The sequence below is a fragment of the Bufo gargarizans genome, chromosome 11, assembly GCF_014858855.1.
Source record: "Bufo gargarizans isolate SCDJY-AF-19 chromosome 11, ASM1485885v1, whole genome shotgun sequence".
Lineage (NCBI taxonomy): Eukaryota > Metazoa > Chordata > Amphibia > Anura > Bufonidae > Bufo > Bufo gargarizans.
Genome location: NC_058090.1, coordinates 86,606,452 through 86,627,281, shown reverse-complemented (window position 1 = coordinate 86,627,281; position 20,830 = coordinate 86,606,452). Strand labels below are relative to the sequence as shown.

Genomic DNA, 20,830 nt, shown 5'->3' with positions numbered 1-20,830 from the left:
CCTGGCATCGCCGCCGATCGTGTACCAAGCATAGTGCCGTACATTGTATAGTGGCTGTGCTTGGTATTGCAGCTCAGGCCCATTCCCTCCAATGCGAGTGAGTAGTGCCTAGAAGACCATGTGACCGGAAGAGGAAGTCCCAGCATGCTCCAGTCACTTCTATGGGAACAGCCAAGCAAGTGTGCCTGCTGGGAGTAGTAGTTTCACCACAGCTGGAGTGCCAGAGGTTGCTGACCCCTGGTACGAGCATTATTCTCACTGTATTTCCTATGGGGCTTATTGAGACGGCAAAAGTCAGATACTGGCCCGTGTGGGCTCCGCATTTTGTGGAACGCACATGGCCAGTCCAATTGCAGACAAGAATTTTGCAGAGCCACGCGTCCATCTTTTGTGGCCCCCATTGAACTGAATGGGTCCGCATCTGATCTGTAAAATTGCGGATCGGATGTGACCACCAACATATGGCCGCCTGAATGAGCCCGTGCAGTAGACATTAATTACACGCGAGGCCATCTTTAATCCTCTCCGTTCTCAAAACTTTATTTACAATTCCACGTGAACACATGCTGATCGTAAAAATAGCAACTGTATATTTAAGAGACGGTGCAGTCATTCATTGGATCATAAGATATGAGACAAATGTGCATAAAGCCTAATGACACCACTGTACACGGATCGTTACAACAGATCGCCGCACCCCCCGCTAACAAGGCACAGACATGGCTGCAAAATGGTCTGACAGTCCCTGCTTTTCTGACTTTGCTTGCATATGCTATTAGTGTTTTCAGCAATGGCCCAAAAGAAGCGGTCATCTTAGAAGAAAAATAAAAAAAAAAACGTATAAATTATTAGCGACGTATGACTACTAAGGTTACAGTCAGACATCTAGCGTTGCGGCAGTAGTGTTCTTCTCCCTCAGAGGGCTGACGCCATGAACCACAGAAGATTACGCTGGCCGCTTCTCTACTGCTTGATCAATGGTGTCAGGACGGGCTAGTGGAGGAATCGTATACTCATCTTCTGCTCCACGTCTACCTTCTCCAGAACCTGCCATGAAAAATACCTGAATTATGCATAGAGTAAGGAGACTGGGTTCAGTTATAGCCCCTGGACTACTCTGGCCATGGAAATAAGCGGACCATAGGGTTCCTTGATGTGGTGACCCCCAGCGATCTGCCGACCATAGCGTTCCCTGATGTGGTGACCCCCAGCGATCTGCCGACCATAGCGTTCCCCGATGTGGTGACCCCCAGCGATCTGCCGACCATAGCGTTCCCCGATGTGGTGACCCCCAGCGATCTGCCGACCATAGCGTTCCCCGATGTGGTGACCCCCAGCGATCTGTCGACCATAGCGTTCCCCGATGTGGTGACCCCCAGCGATCTGTCGACCATAGCGTTCCCCGATGTGGTGACCCCCAGCGATCTGCCGACCATAGCGTTCCCTGATGTGGTGACCCCCAGCGATCTGCCGACCATAGCGTTCCCTGATGTGGTGACCCCCAGCGATCTGCCGACCATAGCGTTCCCTGATGTGGTGACTCTCAGCCATCAGCTGTAAAATTATCCTTTTGGCCAGCGAGTATACCTCTAAAACAGACCTCCCACCCCTCTGCTTACTTGGAGATCCCCTCTGCTCAGCCAGATGAACCCTCAACCAGGCATCAGTGACATCACTGCCTGCTGTTGAATCCCGAGGTTTGGCCAAGGAAGGGTTAAAACAGGCAGGCTTCATAAGTGGTAAACTATGGAGCACTGTTAGTGCCCGGTGTGTATAGTCCTAGTGGCCCTCTCTCAGGTCCCAGATCTGTAGTTCCTTCCAACCTTGAATAATGGACCAATAGCTCACTATGGGCAGTTTGTGGCGAGGATCCAGCAGCTGTGGAAGGGTTAACAGTGTGACTTATCTATCCCATAGTACGCCTATACAGTAAAATACACTGCACAGGCCCACTAAGAACTACCAGCACAGAATTATGAATTTCTTAGATGAAGGGGATGAAATAATAAACCTTGACAAATTCAGAGAAGGAAATGGCACAGTCTCCATTCTGGTCTGCCTCCTGGATAGTGCGGTCAGCGATGCTTCCTAGCTGGTCATCGGAGATGTTCACTCCCACCATCATCCGCAGAACCTAAAGTAGAAAGTGAAACAAATTATAGCTCTCTATAGCATATCCCTTCATAGCTGAGGTCATCAATATCAGATCAGTGGGGTCCGACTACTGGCACCCCCACGGATCAGATGTTTAAAGGGGCCATGACGCTCATGCCATGGCGGTGTCCTCTTCAGTGTCAACCTGGAGCAGTCTACACTATAGTGGTGCAGGGTAATTCTAGCTTCTGCTGTAATTACACTGCCCCACCACTAAAACCAAGATGGCGTGCAGATAAAACACTCAAGAGCCGTCACATGAGCCCCACACAACTTTACCAGCTGCTCATCGGGGGTTCCAGGCATTGGACCACCACTTAACTGAGATTGATGACCTATCCTGAGGACAACCCCTTTAAAAAAAGAAGAGGGGGGGGGAAATGTCCAACAACTTTTAACAGGGTGCGCCACAGAGGCCACCTCATCTCAATTTAGGATATGTAGGCCATGGTTTTGTAAAAAGCTTAAAGGGGTTCTATAATTGCTTCTATTCTTTGGATAGGTCATCAGCATCTGATCGGCAGGAGTCCCAATCAGCTGGTGGAGAAGGCAAAGGCTAGATCATCAGTAAGAGACAAGTGTAGAACCCATTTAACACTTGAGAAAACCTGGAACCAAGTTATGTCCACCAAGAGTCCATTTTCTCGCTGGACAAACTGCCACCACCGGTTACCAAAACCGCGGTCCGTGCTGTGTAGTTACTGGCAAGCACTGCTGCTCATCCGCCAAGAGAAAAAATAAAATAAAATCTTAGTAAAATTCATAAGACCAGATGGGAAATTTCAGCGAATAGTAGTTTTTACCTGAAGGAGTTCATCCCGAGAGATTTTATCATCTTTATCCAGGTCGTAGAGCCGAAATGCAACTGCCAGAAAAGTAAAAAATAAAATAAAACATATATACATGAAATATAGGCAAGTAATATGAAAGAGCAGAGAGTCCGTTGCCCCATAGAAAGACTGGAGAACACACGTGTCCACTGCCCCAAACGGGAACACCGATCCCGTTCTTCTGAATGGCAGGGCCCCACAGATCAGATGCTAACCCACCATCCTCTAGATTCAGGAGTCAGCAACCTTTGGCACTCCAGCTGTCGTGAAACTACAATTCCCAGCATGCTCCATTAATTTCTATGAGACTTCTGAGAAGAGTAGAGGAAGTATGCATGCTGGGAGTTGTAGTTTCACAACAGCTGGAGTGCCGGAGGTTGCCTACCCCTGCTCTAGATAGTGGCACAAGTCCTTTAATGACTCTTACACAACAGTTTGTTGCTTCTACTGTTCAGAGGTTCGGTGCTGGCAAGATCTTTCGATTTCTCATTATCTTCAATCGGCCTGAAGTGAGCAAGCGTCCTCATAAAGCCACGGAAATTCACTTGGTCCTCCCTAAAGAACATCAAAAAATAAAAATGTTATTACAATGATGCATTAGGTTTATTTTTTTATGGTACATTTCTATTAAAGCTGTTGTGTGGGCAGGGGGCAGTTTGTCTGTTTGCGTTACACTTTGTGCCCCCCATAAGGTCATACAGCGGGAAGGACCACGACGGCTTCTTGATCTGTATACATGAGGCTCGCCTAGTGCCGTGTATACAATCATCAGCCGTCTCTGCCTTCTCTATGGTGAGCCCGGCTGTCACCGACAACCACTTTCCTACTCCTACAGCGGAGTTAAAAACGGGGACGTTTAAAGTTGTCAGGCGTCTGCAAGTGGTTACAGAGTGAAGTTTACGTGTGACAGCAGCACAACCATGAAGTGGACGGATCTGCCGAGTGCAGAAAAGGCAATGCGAGGAGATGGTTCTCAATGGCAGCAAGCAAAGCAGGAAAATTTGCCGGGGGCTTTAGACCCCCTTCAGACGAGCGAGTTCCACGGAATCGCAGCATGATTATGCAGCAGCTCCCATCCTAACCTCCCAGCACTGCCGGGGTCACATATCATTATATTGATTTATGATGCTATGTAACCCTTACAGTTCTGGAATGTATTGTATAACACTGACAGCATTATGTCAGTGTTATCCAGTACATTCCAGAACTGAAAGGGTTATATAGCATCATAAATCAATATAATGATATGCGACCCCGGCAGTGCTGGGAGGTTAGGCCGGGAGCTGCTGCATAATCATGCTGCGAGACCAGAGCGTGAAACTCGCTCGTCTGAAAGGGGTCTTATGTATTGGCTTTCCATGGCCAGACTGCTGTCCACAACTAATGCCTGACATTAGGACCTTTAGGGCTCCTTCAGACGGCCGTATGCTGTCCGCAAAAATACTGAATGCTATCCGTTTTTTTTTTTGCGGATCCGCAAAAAAACATATAGCATTCAGTATTTTTGGGGACCCATAGACTTCAATGGGGCCATGCCCGGATTTACACGGACAAGTATAGGACATGTTTCATTTGTTTTGCGGAACCGTGGAATTGAAAAGGGCCCTATAGAAGTGAATAGGTCAGCATCTAATCCGTAAAAAAACGAATCCGCATTTTTGCGGATAGCATACGGCCGTCTGAATGAGCCCTTAGAGACATTATGAGAGGGCGCTGTCAATCATCCTGTGTGGGTAATTAGGACCCTTACTGTCTCTCCTAGGAGTCCTGTCAGGATTTACTGTGCCCACAGACACGGCAGCAGACTGGTTCACTTTAATAGGGCACCGTCACTCAGTATTAAAAAGGGGTTCTTATTGATTATCTACCCTTTGAATAAGTCATCAGCATCTGATCTGCAGGGGTCCGACACCCGGAACCCCCACCGATCAGCCGTAGTGCCACGGCCTTCCTGCTGCAGGCCAGTGGAGTCACATCCATGACATGTAGTCTGGGCGCTGCTCAACCCCATTGAAGTGAAAGCACCCTGGCCACATAGCCTTCTCAAACAGCTGAGCGGTGGAGGTCCCCCACAGATCAGATGCTGGCAAGCTATCCAAAGAATAGATTATCAGTAAGAAAAAGGCAGAGAGCCCCTTTAAGCCCTGTCCTTTGTATAATTACAGTGAGAACTGCACTGATTAGTATAATGTGAAAGCGAGCAGAGACGGCGGGTGGTCTAGGTCATGGCAGAAAGGTTAGCGGGCAGTGCTAGGTTTTTGGAACTCCCAGAGAAGTGAATGGGAGCTATGGAAATAGGACAACCCCAGCCACCCCATAGGATGGGCATCCCTATCTGAACCATGAAATGGAACATCCTTTTAGAAAAACATAACTACTGCTATAAAGATATATTAAAAGGGACAGAAAACTTTTGATGTCAGAGACTTCCCAAAAGTTTTGATTGGTGGGGGGGGGTCTGAGTGTAGAGATCACCATGTATCCTTCAAACAAGGGTGAAAAGAGACAAGCGCTCCCATAATACAGGCCCATATTAATTCTGGCCTCCGCAACATGAGCGCTTCTCTATGATCTAGTGTTCTAAGCGCTCAGGCCCCACCAATCAAAACGTTCCATCTCCGACATATCAAAAGTTTTTTTTCTTTTTTTTTTAAACTGACCCTTTAATTCCAGTTTACAGAGGCGCCCACGTCCTCGATTCCAGATCAATCTTGTAAAAATAAGCAGGATTTTCTGTATTGTTCAAACATCTGCCCAACCCCCCCCCTTATACACCAAGCACAGTACGCAGCAGCCTTGCCATGACATGCATTGTACCACCTTCTGAACCTTACCCCTCACTGAAAAATGCATTAATGATCCGATCTCCCAAAGGGTTAATGGCGAGTTCTGGAATTCGCTGGAAGTCTTCCCGGCTGTGGAGGAGAAAATCAAATATAATAAAATATTCGGTGCAGTTACTCATTAGCAGTGATCTATAAGCGGAGCCTGCGATCGGCGCTGCTATGGTACAAAGAAACCACATGGAATAACCCTCCCTTCTGTGCTGGTCTGAGGAGCGGCGCCCTCCCTTGTTGGCACTGCCATCATACTGCTGGCATTGGACGTCAGTCTTTGCCATGAGACCACTCCTTAAAGGGGTTTTCTGGGAGTACAAGAGATAGGTCATCAACATTTTAAAACATGGACGCAGCTACCCAGCCTGTTCGTTGCAAATACCCAGTCTACAGTGAACAAGATGGATGAGCTGAGACCGAGGGTCTCGTCTGATAGGATGAACACTTGCGCCTCATTTTTCACCGAAACCTGGCTAAATACTAACATCCTGGACGAGGCTATCGGACTCCCGAGTCCGGTAAGAAGGGAGGTGGCGTGTGTATTTATGTCAATAATGCTTGGTGTACAATATTGATTTAGAACTTATGACCCTTAAGTGTAGACCGTTCTACCTACTGAGGGAATTCACCGTCGTGTACCTAACCGAAGTTTATGTTCCTCCACAAGCTAATATTAAGCTGGCACTGTCCAAATTACATGAGATTACAGTCTACAAAATATCCATCCAGATTGAGTGTTTCTCTTAGTGGGCGATTTTAACCAAGCCAATCTCAAAACTGTTTACCAGTTTGTTAAATTCCCAACTAGGGGGAGAAATCCATTAGACGTGTTTATTACAACATAGGAAATGCTTATACAGCATCACCTGCCCCCATCTCGGCAGGTCGGATCACGTCTTTGTTTTTGGCTCCAGCATACAACCCTCTTATCACCAGGATTAAGCCTACTGTGCATACAATCAGTTTGGCCTGAAGAAGCCACAATGAGACTCCAGGATTGTTTTGAGGACACAGATTGGAGGAAAATCACACAGACATATGCCTCCTCTGTAATGTCCTAGATTAAATTTTGCATGGACAATGTCGCGGATACCAAAATCATCTGGACCATGGATAAACAGAAATGTCCAAAACCTTTTGAAGGCACATGACATTGCTTTCTGAAAGGGAGACCAACAGCCAGGTCCAATCTGAAGAGGGGCATGAAGGAGGCCAAGCACTGCTACAAGACAAAGATAGAATCATCATTTTACCAGCTCCGATTCCCGACGCACGTGGCAGGGTATGAAGTCCATTACGAATTCTAAGAGAAACAAACACTGGAAATACTCTCTCTTGATGACCTAAATCATTTTTTCGCACGACTTGACAAGGACAATGAGCCGCCCATCATCAATCTAGCCCAGCAAGAGGCTCCACCATGTTCCCTGATGCCGAGAGCACATGAGGGGCCTTAAGCCACATTAATCCCCACAAAGCAGCTGGCCCTGATGAAGTTCCTGGGTCCCGCTGCCTCTATTGGTGCTGTGGCGCCGGTGGTCACCACACCAAATTTAGAGTAGGTTCCTACTCGAGGAGGCAACCTTGTCATAGTGAGTGGGCCTATGCTTTTTGATCAAATTGTATACCAATGTGAACCAATTTCATACAAAAAGACCACAAATCGTACTGCATGGGCAAGCACTGCTCTTCATCCTGGGGTACCACAAGGCTGTGTGTGGAGCCCTCTCCTTTACTCCCTCTTCACAATACCAATATAAAATTTGCAGATGACGTGACCGTGATAGGCCTAATCTCCTAACAATGATGAAACAGCCTATAGGAAAGAGGTTGAGAACCTAGAGAGATGGAGGAAGAACAACAACCTCCTCCTACTCCATACCAAGAAAACAAAAAGGAGCCAATTCTGGATTTTAGAAGGAGAAGAAACAAAAAAGGGACACCATCCATTAGCATAAATGGTGGAAACGTGGAGAGAGTTCAAAGTTTCAGATTCTTGGGCGTTCATATTAGTCAGGACCTGTCATGGATAAAAAACACAACAGAAATTACCCAAAAAAAAGGGCCTTCAGAGTCTGAAGAAAGCACAACTCCCAAAATAGCTGCACCATAGAATCTGTTATCACATTACAGTGTGGTCCTCTGACAAGAAGACCCTCAAGAACATCCTCAGAATGGCTGAAGAATCCCTGGATGACATCTTCACTGCTCGTTGCAGCAACAGGGCAAAGATTATCTGCTGGGATCCAACTCACCCCGGCCATAGACTGTTCACTCCCTACCCTCCAGGTATATAGCGAATAGTAATGCTTTCTAGGGCAATGTGCTTATTTTTTCTATTATAATACTTTAATTGAATTGTCAGTTCTTGTTCCTCAGTCCATGGCATCTAGGATTGCTCCAACAACATGTCACTGTATTGTACAGTGACAATAAAAGCATCTTATCTTACATCAGATGGGTGGAGGTCAAGTAAATGTGCCTGCGCTGCAATACCAAGAACAGCCACTATACAATGTACTGGCGCTGTGCTTGATATGCTGCGAGGAGGCCGCAGAACTCCCTGGGGGGCGTCATAGCCTCTTCAAACAGCTGATTGGTGGTGGGTTAGGACATAGTTAGGTTAGGTCATGAGTGTTGTACTCCCAGAAAACCCTTAAAGGGGTGCTGCAGCTTTTTCCTACTGATGAGCTATCCTCTGGATAGATAAGCCTCTGATCGGTGGAGGTCTGACTCCTGGCACCCCCAACAACAGCTGTAGCGCCGCCACCTTCTCGTTGTGTTCTGCAGGCCCAGTGACGTCACGACTAGTATCACTCACCTAGGCGTGGCTATGCCCCATTCACTTCAATGGGGCTGCCTTCTCAAACAGCTGATCGGCGGGGTTTCAGGTGTCAGACCCCAGCCGACCAGAGGATCGGTCATCAAGAAAAAGCTGCAGAATCCCTTTAAATGTTGCATGCTTTGATGGTGTATGCCGAGGCGTTTTTGTGATAAATGACGGCCAAGATGGCCACCACCACAGATCTCCTGAGCGAGTCCTCACTGGTTAAGCTCTTCCGCAGACGCCATAGTGCACAGACCATGTGTGGGAATACAAAAATTATCTGGAGCGATCAATATCCAGACCAGTAAATGAGACTAATATGCATTGTGTTGAGACAGCGTGGTTATGCAAGGGTTACTTTTACAACACAGAGCGGTGCAAAGTTCACTGGCGGTACATTTACGAAAGACAAATAGTTTAATAAAAAGAGCAGGAAGATAAGTAGTAAGACGGGAGGAGCGCGCAACCAGGAACCATGTACAGTCCAACACTCGGGGCCCCATGAATCGGGGGTAAGGGCCTATAGATTTTTATGGGTGCTGTATTACACAGTACCACGGAACTACAACGATACGGATTAGGTCCAGATGCGTTCAGGAAAACTCGCACCATTTTGCAAGCAAGTTCAGTCAGTTTTGTCCGTGATTGCGTTCAGCTGTTCACTTTTTTTCACGTGGGTAAAATGCGCATTGATGCGTTTTTCACGCGCATAATAAAAACTGAAGGTTTACAAACATCTCTAGCAACCATCCATGAAAAACGCACTTGCTTCCGGATCTGATGCGTTTTTTCACGCAGCCCCATTCACTTCTATGAAAAACGCAGAATATAGAGCATGCTGCGATTTTTACGCAACACACACGTGATGCATGAAAATCACCGCTCGTGTGCACAGCCCCATAGAAATGAGTGGGTCCGGATTCAGTGCGGGCGCAATGCATTCAAACTCACGCATTGCGCCCTTGTGGAAAACTTGCTTGTGTGAAAGGGGCCTTAGAGCAGAAGGTTCCAGCTCATTTTCGAGGATGTTGGTGCAGGGTATGATCGGGGTCTGACGTCTGGACTTCATGTGGAGAGGGCAGGGCAGCTTTTTAGGCACTCCATTCCACATGGGCATCTCCCATCTGTGGAGCACAGTTATGTCCAATGGTCAAACGCTAAACAGGAGCACCCACTGACATTTAAAGCAGCAGCTGAAGGGGGCCACCATGGGACCTCCCTTTAAATCAGAGCAGCTCACCCGACCCAGAATCCAATGTCTGTGTCCACTAGTGGTCACAGATTGCACTGCCACGACCCTTTTATTTTCACAAGATGAACTTGCCGTTTCGCCATTAGCCTGGCACATGTGACATCAGCGATGCCCATACATTGCCCAGACCAGAAGAAAATCCGGTGTACGGCCAGTCAGCGGAAGAACAACAATCCTGAACAGGAACCTAGAAAATGGAATCTGTTTGGCGTCGGGCAGGTATGGTTACATGGCTATGGCTTGTTCTCAGGATAGGCCGGGAAACCCCCTTTAATAGAGGGGGTCCCATGTTCAGGATCTTCATCCCTCAGCCAGAGTGGACAGCAGATACAAGCAGTCTCGTTCTGTAAGCAAACATGCCATTCCCATCTTTCTCCTGTGGAGGCGCTGCAGGGAAATTGAAGACTTCTAATAGCTGAGGGGGCGCTTGGTGATCAGCTTAGGATCCTTCCAACACGTAGGGACATAAAGCCTCGTTAACAACCCACCCATAGACTTTATAGTAACATTCTAGTATTTAAGGTCAATACAGATGCACATAAAAAGGGGCCACTAAAGTTCAAACCTACAGACTAAGCCAATAAAACTACCACATCACATGGTTAGGACTTTTATAGAGTTAAAAAATGACTGAATGGCAGTAGAAGAACGAGATAATGGCATGGCCTTGCATAACTCCGACCGCTTAATGAAACGTCAGGCCATTACAGCTGGTAATTAGTTTCTAAGCAATTAATGGCCACCACCACGGCATAATTATATCTGGAAGGCAATCAGTAGTGACGTGGCAGGACCTGTTCCAGACCACGTGCAGTACCGGGCTTCAGACCTGCACCACCTCCACCCTGTATACACTGCTTTTTGTGGTCGTTTTTTAGGCAGTTTTTTTTTAGCCACAACCGGACATGGATTCAAAGGGAAAGCAAAATACAAAAAAGGTGCAAAAACTAATTTTGGTAACCCAACACACAGTTAAAGCATGTGTACACTGCCGACTGTCGGAAAGAACATGCCTACGAGAACAGGACCTTGTAGAGGTGCCGCAGCACGCTACTGATGGAGATCATTACATCTGTTAGACTGACACATGCACACAAAGGACTGAAAATCTGCCCAGCTCCAACCATTTTAACTAGCATTTCGGTTTTACGGTATTGAGATCCGTCATAGGGTCTCAATACCGGTATAAAAAAAAAAAAAAAAAAAAAAAAAAAAAAAAAAAAAAAAAAAACACAACAGCTTCCATTTTGTCCGCATTCATTGTCAATGGGGACAAAACTGAACTGAATTGAACAGAACGCATTCCGTTTCGGTTGGCATGCTGCGGTTTTCTTTCCGTCAGGAGATGCGGAGTAAGATGGATCCGTCATGACCCACAATGCAAGTCAATGGGGACAGATCCGTTTAACTCTGACACCATAGAAAACGGATCTGTCCTTCATTGACTTTCAATAGTGTTCATGACGGATCCGTCTGGGCTATGTTACAGATAATACAACTGGATCCGTTCATGACGGACGCAGACGGTTGTATTATCAGTAACGGAAGCGTTTTTGCTGAACCCTGCCGGTGTGAAAGTAGCCTAATAAAGGCACTCATCCGCCCCCGTTTCAGCGCTGAGGGTCCGGTCCCTGGCAATACTTCCAGACTTCTGGGACATTTATGACATACTGATAGGATTTGCCATAAATGTCCGACTACAACAGGTCGCAGAGGCGAGAGCTGCACCCATTTCCAGAAAGATGCTCTGAAGTGACTGGAGACCATCACACGCACCACTCAACACTACGGGACTTCTGAAACTAACCAAGCGTTCCGGATCTGAAGTCCCTTGGCAGTGTAACACAGTGCGGCCACCCCAGTTCATTTATGCCACGCCTGCACAGTGTGCTTTCCATTCGTACTGTTCTGGAGATAGCTGCAGGTCGCAGAGGTGGGACGAGCCCCCGTCAGACATTTATGGCATTTCCTATCGATATGCCATTAATGTCCCAGACGGAAATATCCCTTTAAGGGAGCCACCCAGGTATACGAGACCTAGTAAACAATGCCTGGCATTTAGTAGGGTACTTAGAAAGCTGTGGACACGTACCTTTGTGCCTGTTGCCAAGCTATAATCCGTTAAGCAAATTAGGTGGGAAGAGTCCTGAGGGTGGTCCCATTCCTTGCCTTAGGTCTCCTGCTGAATACCTTCCCTGTGCCCTGACAAACACCAGCCTTTCTTGAAGTCACCAGCATCACAGCTGAAATCTCAGACGTACAGGCCGGGTGTACCGCTGATGGCTGTGGCACATGCGCAGTGGTCTCACAAGGACAGAGAGCTACCATACAAACATTGGCTTCATTTAACTTTTTCTTTTGAGAGCAAATTTGTGTGTGAAGAAAGCCTAGAACTCTGGCTTAAACGGTATGTTACAAAGCTGTTAGTTTTTTTAAACCCTCACCTGTCTGCAGCTGCCCTGGTTCCCAGCCAGAACTGGCTTAGTCCTATGACTTCTGCAGCCAATCACTGGCATCAGCAGTCACAGTGCTTGAATGACATGTCAGCGCTCATAAGACCCAGCGGGTAGAAATGGCTGTGATCCATGGGGTGCTGAGAGATGACGAACTTGGTAGATACACTGCACTACTTGTCTTCTACAGGTCCCAAGTTACAGCACATCTTATAGCCCATTGGCAATCCTGCAGCCATGCATTGATACATCTCAAAAAGTTCTTCGACAAAAAAATAAACCATGTTCACTTACATATGTTCTCACTAGGGAGAATAAGTGGCTGGCGGTGGGTTACCTCCCTTAGGCCAGGTTCACATCACCGTTATCAGAAGAACGGAAAAATAACGGTGACTTGAACCCGCCTAAGGGAGATAATCCACCGCCAGAGGCGTCTAGCCTTACCTCCTACAACATCTTCTGAGGAGGGAGGAGAGCATCAAACACCACCATATACATTAGATGGTTGTCCAGACCCACTGAGATCAGCTGGTGAGGCTGGTACGCAGGGGCACTGCCACTTTTTAACACGTGTAGAATGTAATAAAACGCATTTAACGCGTCTGATCAACGGATGTTCCTATAGACAGCGTAACATGACGTTCAAGGCTTTACAGACGCCGTTTCATAGATCTGAATGCGAGCAGGGCTGGGGGCTGATGAATGTTAATCACTTGCCTTAACGTGCCGTTCTCTCCCTTATCCAGGCTGGTGAAGCGGCTGTACAGGCGTGTTATCTGGCTGTGGGAAACTAAAAGGGAAAAAGAGAAAAACATTTATTTATATAAAACAGACAATTTTCACAATTCTCACGCACTGCGAGATCTGTGCGCTCCTATATGACTGTATAACTCTAGAGTAATGGTAATTCTGTCCTCAAAGGAGGAGATGTCCAACCTAAACTAAAAGGCAGTCTGTCATCAGAAATGCCTGGTAGGGCTTGTAGAAGGCAATAAAACTATGGCTACATTCCTAAGACAGAAAAAAAAAAAAAGCCTTTTAATTCAATGTGTAAATGAGATGTTAAAGGGAACCTGTCACCAGTTTTATGGTGTCCTAACTAAGGGCAACATAAATAAGTGACTGATTCTCTTGGCAAAATGCTGGGTCACTTTCTTTAATTGACCCAGTCAATCTGCCAACATCTTGCATTGAAAAGCTCCAGCTGATAATGATGAGTCATGAATATTCATGAGCTCCTGACTCTCCCCGCCCACCTGCTGCTGAGTGACAGATTGTTTCCATAGGAATCAGCAGCAGGTGGGCAGGGGAGTGGCTGTAGCTCTGAATTAAATATACGCCGGACTCAATGACATCACGCTGGACTCAAATCAGATCATTAGCACGCGGCATCTTTGTGTGTATATTATGGGGTAACCATCTGTCACACCAGTAAGTGAATACATCTAAGGAACTTTTTAGTAGTTAATGATTGTATATAATTAGTTAGATTATAATCAAATATCCACATGACAGGTTCCCTTTAAGTGCAACGAGTGCAGGCAACTCTGTGCACCCTGGCTCTGTTTAACCCGGTCCTTCTCTTGGTTGACTGACTGGGCCCCAAGTTTGAATTCTCCTTTAGCCTGGCCATGTAATCTCACGCCTGTACTGTGTTGTAATCAGCACATGCGCAGCAAAGCACATTCATCAAAAGGGCTGTAATGCGCATGAGCCAGTTACTCACTAGGCTGAGATCAGAGAGGATTTTTTTTTCACACCCGCCAATTTTAATTTTGGGTGGACAACGCCTTTAATTCATACCCCCAACAATGCAGCAAGCTTCGACCAAAACCAAAAATTCAATGAAGGGGATCCCGACTGGAAGCCATAGAGGCACCAAGTGTCGGCCATTACTGCTCTGGCAGATTACAGCGCATCCATTCAAAACACGTCGCGTAATACTACGTTTCCCCTGTCGACATCACTGCAGGGTAAACATGCCAAATAGTGTAAAACGGCGGCGACCACTACTGGGCAACATGACAACGGCCAGAAATCAGTCCCAGTAGCGAAGCGCCCCCAGCGAGCTGGCTCCGCGGGTGTCTCCCTGTCAGAGTAATCCTTTAATCCAAGCATCAGCAAACCTGCTGCGGGGGGAGCCGGGACACAAAGAAATCATAAACCGAACAAACACAGAGAATAAAGAGAGAGGAGACCCCGCTCTAGGGTTACACACCTCACATTACAGGTAAGTGCTCGGCATACTGCCTCACCGTGACCATACTTGCCTGTCACCAGGGATTCATTCCACAAGACCCGGCCAATGCGCTAAATCATCGCTCTAAGTGAGCAAGGCTTTGTTAAAGGGGCGGCCTAGCTGCTTAAAGGGGGGGGGGGTCTTCCAAGGATACTGGTTTATCACCTACCCACACAAGGGGTGACCCTGCCGATCACGGGAACAGTCCGGAGTCCCCGAGCATGCATGTCTATGGGGTTCGGGCAGTGTTCAGCGAGTCCTCGTCAGGGACCCTACATTTATAACCTATCCTGATTCCAAGGGAAATCATAGACATAAAAGGCGTTTCCAAGACCGCCCTGAAATGATGTCCCCCTGAGGGAAGCTGCAGTAATCTCCGGGGAGGTCAGACACATCATGTTTTTTATAACACTAATACCCATGGTTTTAGGGTCTTGGAAAACCCCTTTAAAATTTCTTATGTCAAGTGCAGGATGGGAGAGGGCACTGCGTGACGCATCGATTTAACGGGCGTCAGTCTTCATGTCCCTTAGACCTTGCAGTAGACAGGAGGGTATTTATTTTTTTGTGGGAGGTGAAGTGACCAAAAACAGCAAGTCTGCCATTTTGACTTTTTTCCCCGTATGGAAAAAATATATTTGATCGATGATGCCCTCGTACAGGGGGATGGGACAGGGTTAGGTTAGCCATGTAAAATCTGTTGGCAGGTCATTATTTGCTGGTCATGTGACACAGGATCCCACCACAATTGTGTGGACACAACCTGAAAAGTCTATGCCCCCTTAGATGGATTTAGAAATCTGAGGCATTTCTATTATTATGTTTGCAATTTTTGGTGCAGATTTCACTTTATTTTTATGAAAGTGCAACAAAACCCCATAACGGCATGGACGTCTAAACAAATTTGGGACCCTGGTACAGTGATCAGTGGCACGCCAATCATGAATCAGACACAACATCTGGACTAAGCCCTCATTCTGATGTGATAAAATGCGAGACCTCAGCCAATATATTTTGATCAAAACGCATCTGTGCCCGCCTACCTGCGCCAAGGTGATCTCAGTCATGTAGGATCTACTCTAAACCTACCTATGCCGTTGGGCATCTACATTCAGGAGAGCAGACCCTGCACATAAAGTAAGGGTACTTTCACACTAGCGTTCTTCTTTTCCGGCATAGAGTTCCGTCAAAAAGACTCAATGCCGGAAAAGAACTGATCAGTTTTAACCCAATGCATTTTGAATGGAGAGTAATCCGTTCAGTATTTTTGAGTGATCAGGCAAAAGTTAAAACCGCAGCATGCTAAAGTTTTATCTCCAGCCAAAAAAAAAAAAAAAAAAAACTGAACACTTGCCTGATCCGGCATTTTATTCCATAGGAATGTATTAGTGCTGGGGTCGGCATTCAAAATACCGGATCAGTCCTTCCTGCGCAGACCGAAAAATAAGTGCCGGATCCGTTTTGCCGGATGACACCGATCCAGCATTTCAATGCATTTTTCTGACTGATCAGTCTTACAAATGCCATCAGTTGGCATACGTTTTGCTGGATCACTCTGCCGCAAGTGCGAAAGTAGCCTTGCCTATGTGTGCACCAAGAAAAGGAGGAGCGCGCACACAGCTATATGTACCACCTAATAAAGGCCGCCTGTGGGATAAGTGGGGCAAAAGTACACAAGAATGCTACTCCCAGTATACAAATAGAAGCGCATTCACACCTGAAGGTGCCACTCCCTCAAGTATATATGGTACTACAAAGAAAAAAAAAGAAAAAAAGATGAAAACCAAAGATAAAAACATCCTGCACGATATTATAACTAAATATATGGACGACCGGGCGACAGGCGTCCTCGATTAGGTGGTACATTTAGCTGTGCATGTGCTCCTCCTCTCATTGGTGCACACAGAAGTGACTAGGAGCAGCATACTATATGTGCAGGGTCTGCTCTCCTGAATGTAGGTGCCCAACATAATAGGTAGGTTTAGCGTAGGACCTGCCTGACTGAGACCACCTTGGCGCGGGTAGGCGGGCACGGATGTGTTTTGATCAAAATATATTGGCTAAGAGTCTCCGATTTTAGCATATCAGAATCAGGGCTTAGTCCTTATATAATGCTTGCATCTATTGTGTTAGTGCATTATTATTATTTTTTTAGCCTCAGATTGTACTGGAAGAACGGCGCAGCACTGCTCTCTCAGTCACAATACTGGACCTCTTGATAAGTCTGGGGTACACCGGGAGCAGTTAGGCCTCGTTCACACTTCAGTGTTTGGTCAGTGATTTCCATCAGTGATTTGTGAGCCAAAACCAGAAGTGGAGCCTCCACAGACATGAGGTAGAAGGGAAAGATCTGCTCCTGTTCTGTGTTTAGAGCTGCACCTGGTTTTGGCTCACAAATCACTGATGGAAATCACTGACTAAACACTGAAGTGTGAACGAGGCCTTAGGCCTCTTTCACCCGAGCGTGACAGATTAGGTCCGGATGCGCACCATTTTGCAAGCAAGTTCAGTCAGTTTTGTCTGCAATTGCATTCAGTTTTTTCCGCGCAGGTGCAATGCGTTCTGATGCGTTTTTCACGCGCATGATAAAAAAAAAACTGAAGGTTTACAAACATCTCTTACCAACCATCAGTGAAAAATGCATTGTATCCACACTGGATGCAGTGCGTTTTTCACTGAAGCCCCATTCACTTCTATGGGGCCAGGGCTGCGTGAAAAAAAACACAGAATATAGAACATGCTGCGATTTTCATGCAACGCAGAACTGATGAGTGGGAAAACAAAAACACGCTCATGTGCACAGACCCATTGAAATGAATAGGTCCGGATTCAGTGCGTTCACGTCACGCATTGCACCCACATGGAAAACTCACCCGTGTGAAAGGGGCCTTGGGGTCAGTCTTGTGACAGATACGGATAGTTTCCATCTATAATGAAACCCATGCTGGTAGTGTGAACACAGGCCGAGCCTTTTACACTAGAGAACATGTCGTACTCATGAGGCGGATCAGATCATATTCCCATCACACTACGTAACACAGCCGGGATGTAGCAGCCTGCGTCGTGTCATCACAGCTGGAAATCAGAGGGACCACGGTGTGTGTGTCACCATAGGAGTAGTGTCACCGCGTCCTGCTGCAGCACTACAATTACCAGCCAGCGTCACCGCGTCCTGCTGCAGCACTACAATTACCAGCCAGCGTCACCGCGTCCTGCTGCAGCACTACAATTACCAGCCAGCGTCACCGCGTGCTGCTGCAGCACTACAACCTCCGGCAAGCGTCACCGCGTCCTGCTGCAGCACTACAATTACCAGCAAGCGTCACCGCGTCCAGCTGCAGCACTACAATTACCAGCAAGCGTCACCGCGTGCTGCTGCAGCACTACAACCTCCGGCAAGCGTCACCGCGTGCTGCTGCAGCACTACAACCTCCGGCAAGCGTCACCGCGTGCTGCTGCAGCACTACAACCTCCGGCAAGCGTCACCGCGTCCTGCTGCAGCACTACAATTACCAGCAAGCGTCACCGCGTCCTGCTGCAGCACTACAATTACCAGCAAGCGTCACCGCGTCCTGCTGCAGCACTACAATTACCAGCAAGCGTCACCGCGTCCTGCTGCAGCACTACAATTACCAGCAAGCGTCACCGCGTCCTGCTGCAGCACTACAATTACCAGCAAGTGTCACCGCGTCCTGCCGCAGCACTACAATTACCAGCAAGTGTCACCGCGTCCTGCTGCAGCACTACAATTACCAGCAAGCGTCACCGCGTCCTGCTGCAGCACTACAATTACCAGCAAGCGTCACTGCGTCCTGCTGCAGCACTACAATTACCAGCAAGCGTCACCGCGTCCTGTAGCAGTACTACAACCTCCAGCAAGCGTCACCTCGTCCTGTAGCAGTACTACAACCTCCAGCAAGTGTCACCTCGTCCTGTAGCAGTACTACAACCTCCAGCAAGTGTCACCTCTTCCTGACGTAGTACTACAATTACCAGCAATTGTCACCTCAACCTGAAGCAGTACTATAACCACCAGCAAGTGTCACCACGTCCTGTAGCAGTACTACAACCTCCAGCAAGTGTCACCTCGTCCTGTAGCAGTACTACAACCTCCAGCAAGTGTCACCTCGTCCTGTAGCAGTACTACAACCTCCAGCAAGTGTCACCACGTCCTGCCGCAGTACTACAACCTCCAGCAAGTGTCACCACATCCTGAAGCAGTACTACAACCTCCAGCAAGTGTCACCACATCCTGAAGCAGTACTACAACCTCCAGCAAGTGTCACCATATCCTGAAGCAGTACTACAACCTCCAGCAAGTGTCACCTTGTCCTGTAGCAGTACTACAACCTCCAGCAAGTGTCACCACGTCCTGCCGCAGTACTACAACCTCCAGCAAGTGTCACCACGTCCTGCCGCAGCACTACAACCTCCAGCAAGTGTCAACCTCCTGTCAGTACAACAACCAATCACTTCCTCACATAGTACTACAACCACCAGCAGAGGCCCCACATCAGTAACCCCGGGGATTGGCCAGGCACTCACAGCCGGTCTCCTTCTTGATCTCTTCTATCTCCTCGTCCCTCAGCAAGGTGGAGGCGCGGGAGCCCATCCTGACACTGCAGCTTCCGGTCTGACAATGGTGGAAACCGCTGAGCCCCGCAATTTATAGCGAAGGTGAAGCCGGCGGGAGGGGCCGAGAGGTTAATCCACGCCCACAAGTCGGCCTGTAAATCCCGCCCACCACTGGCCTGCTAAGGAAACATTGCTAGCGAGCCAGGCAAGCGTAAAAGGGGCGTGGCTTTATTCGCTTCCGGCATTATGTGGTCACATGATTTTTTTTAACCCGTTCACTACTTTTTGGCTGCGAGTTTAAAATACACACACGTGTAAACACCATAGAAACCACTTGCGGTTTTTTTCTATACCAAATGCAATCTAAGTTTTTGTACCTGCGTTTTTTTTTCTAAACAACTGTGTAACGCCCCATTCACACAGGTAGAATTTGGTGTGGATACCGTGTCAAAAAGTGGTCGGGTGGCCACACAGAACCAATCTGTTTGATTCCAATGGGAGAATGTGATTTATGGCCGTTACCGTGTGAACAGCAGCGTGGCCTCCCATTGAAAACAATGGAAGGGGAACTCAGTGCAGCCGCCTGGCATTTTAGGACCACATTCTGCCTGAACCACATATTTTTTCAGGTATTTTTTTCCCTGTTGAGAAGGGGATCTAAAAAAAAAATGCCAGATAAATGCGAAAAGCTTTAACACATTGCATTAAAAAAATAAAAATAAAAGCCAGAGACACAAGAAAAACCCAAGAAACAAGCCATAGTGTTATATCTGGAGCTGATGTTTTTACAACAAAAAAATATATAAAAATCACCACAAAAAAAAGGCAAAAGTGCAGAAAACCTACACAAACTCACCTGGACATTACTTATTACCGCCTACTAGAAGGGGCGCCCTCTGCTGGCGATTACATGATAGGTGACAATTGGGGTCATTTATCAAACTGGTGTAAAGTAGAACTGGCTTAGTTGCCCATAGCAACCAATCAGATTCCACCTTTCACAGCTCCTTTGGAAAATGAAAGGAGGAATCCGATTGGTTGCTAGGGGCAACTAAGCCAGTTCTACTTTACACCAGTTTGAAAAATGACCCCAAATGTCTTGTAAGCCCACTGCTGGAAGAGCGCCACTGCTGCCACTTAGGGCCAGGGAATGGCTGAATTGGGGTGGCTTCACACATGGCTTTTTGTGGGATAGGAAAAAAAAAAAAAATAAATTGTGTGGCAGTTTAAGCCAAAACCAGGAGTGGATTCAGCAGGAAGAAGAAGACGACCTTTGTTTCCATTTCAGGTAAACTCGACTGGAACTGGAGTCTACACCAAGTCACCAAAAACATGACCAGATGAATGGTGGGTGCAACGTCTTTATTGGGATCTCTTATGGTGACAACGCATTTCGAGTAAAGAAATTCCTTCTCAAGTCTTATAGAGAGAAACAGAAAGCCTGGTTCTCCGCTGGGTGAGCATGAGGAATGCGGTAGTGCGAGACGCCTGATACTACAGCATTCCTCATGCTCATCCAGCAGAGAACCAGGCTCTCTGTTCATCTCCATAAGACTTGAGAAGGAATTTCTTTACTCGAAACGCATTGTCACCATAAGAGATCCCAATAAAGAAGTTGCACCCACCTTTGATCTGGATGCGTTTCTGGTGACTTGGTGTAGAC

At 47.3% G+C, this 20,830-nt stretch overlaps 1 protein-coding gene across 1 annotated transcript; it reads right to left on the bottom strand.

Annotated features, from left to right (window-relative positions):
• Positions 1–514: 514 nt before the first annotated feature.
• CHP1 (calcineurin like EF-hand protein 1) lies at positions 515–19,294 on the bottom strand. Its single transcript, XM_044272661.1, has 7 exons — positions 19,138–19,294; positions 13,071–13,143; positions 5,819–5,899; positions 3,412–3,539; positions 2,958–3,019; positions 2,012–2,134; positions 515–1,047 (listed from the first exon to the last, which is right to left on the bottom strand). The coding sequence occupies exons 1-7, from the start codon at positions 19,202–19,204 to the stop codon at positions 994–996; spliced, it is 588 nt and encodes a 195-aa protein (XP_044128596.1). The 5' UTR covers positions 19,205–19,294; the 3' UTR covers positions 515–993.
• Between the last annotated feature and the right edge of the window lie 1,536 nt (positions 19,295–20,830).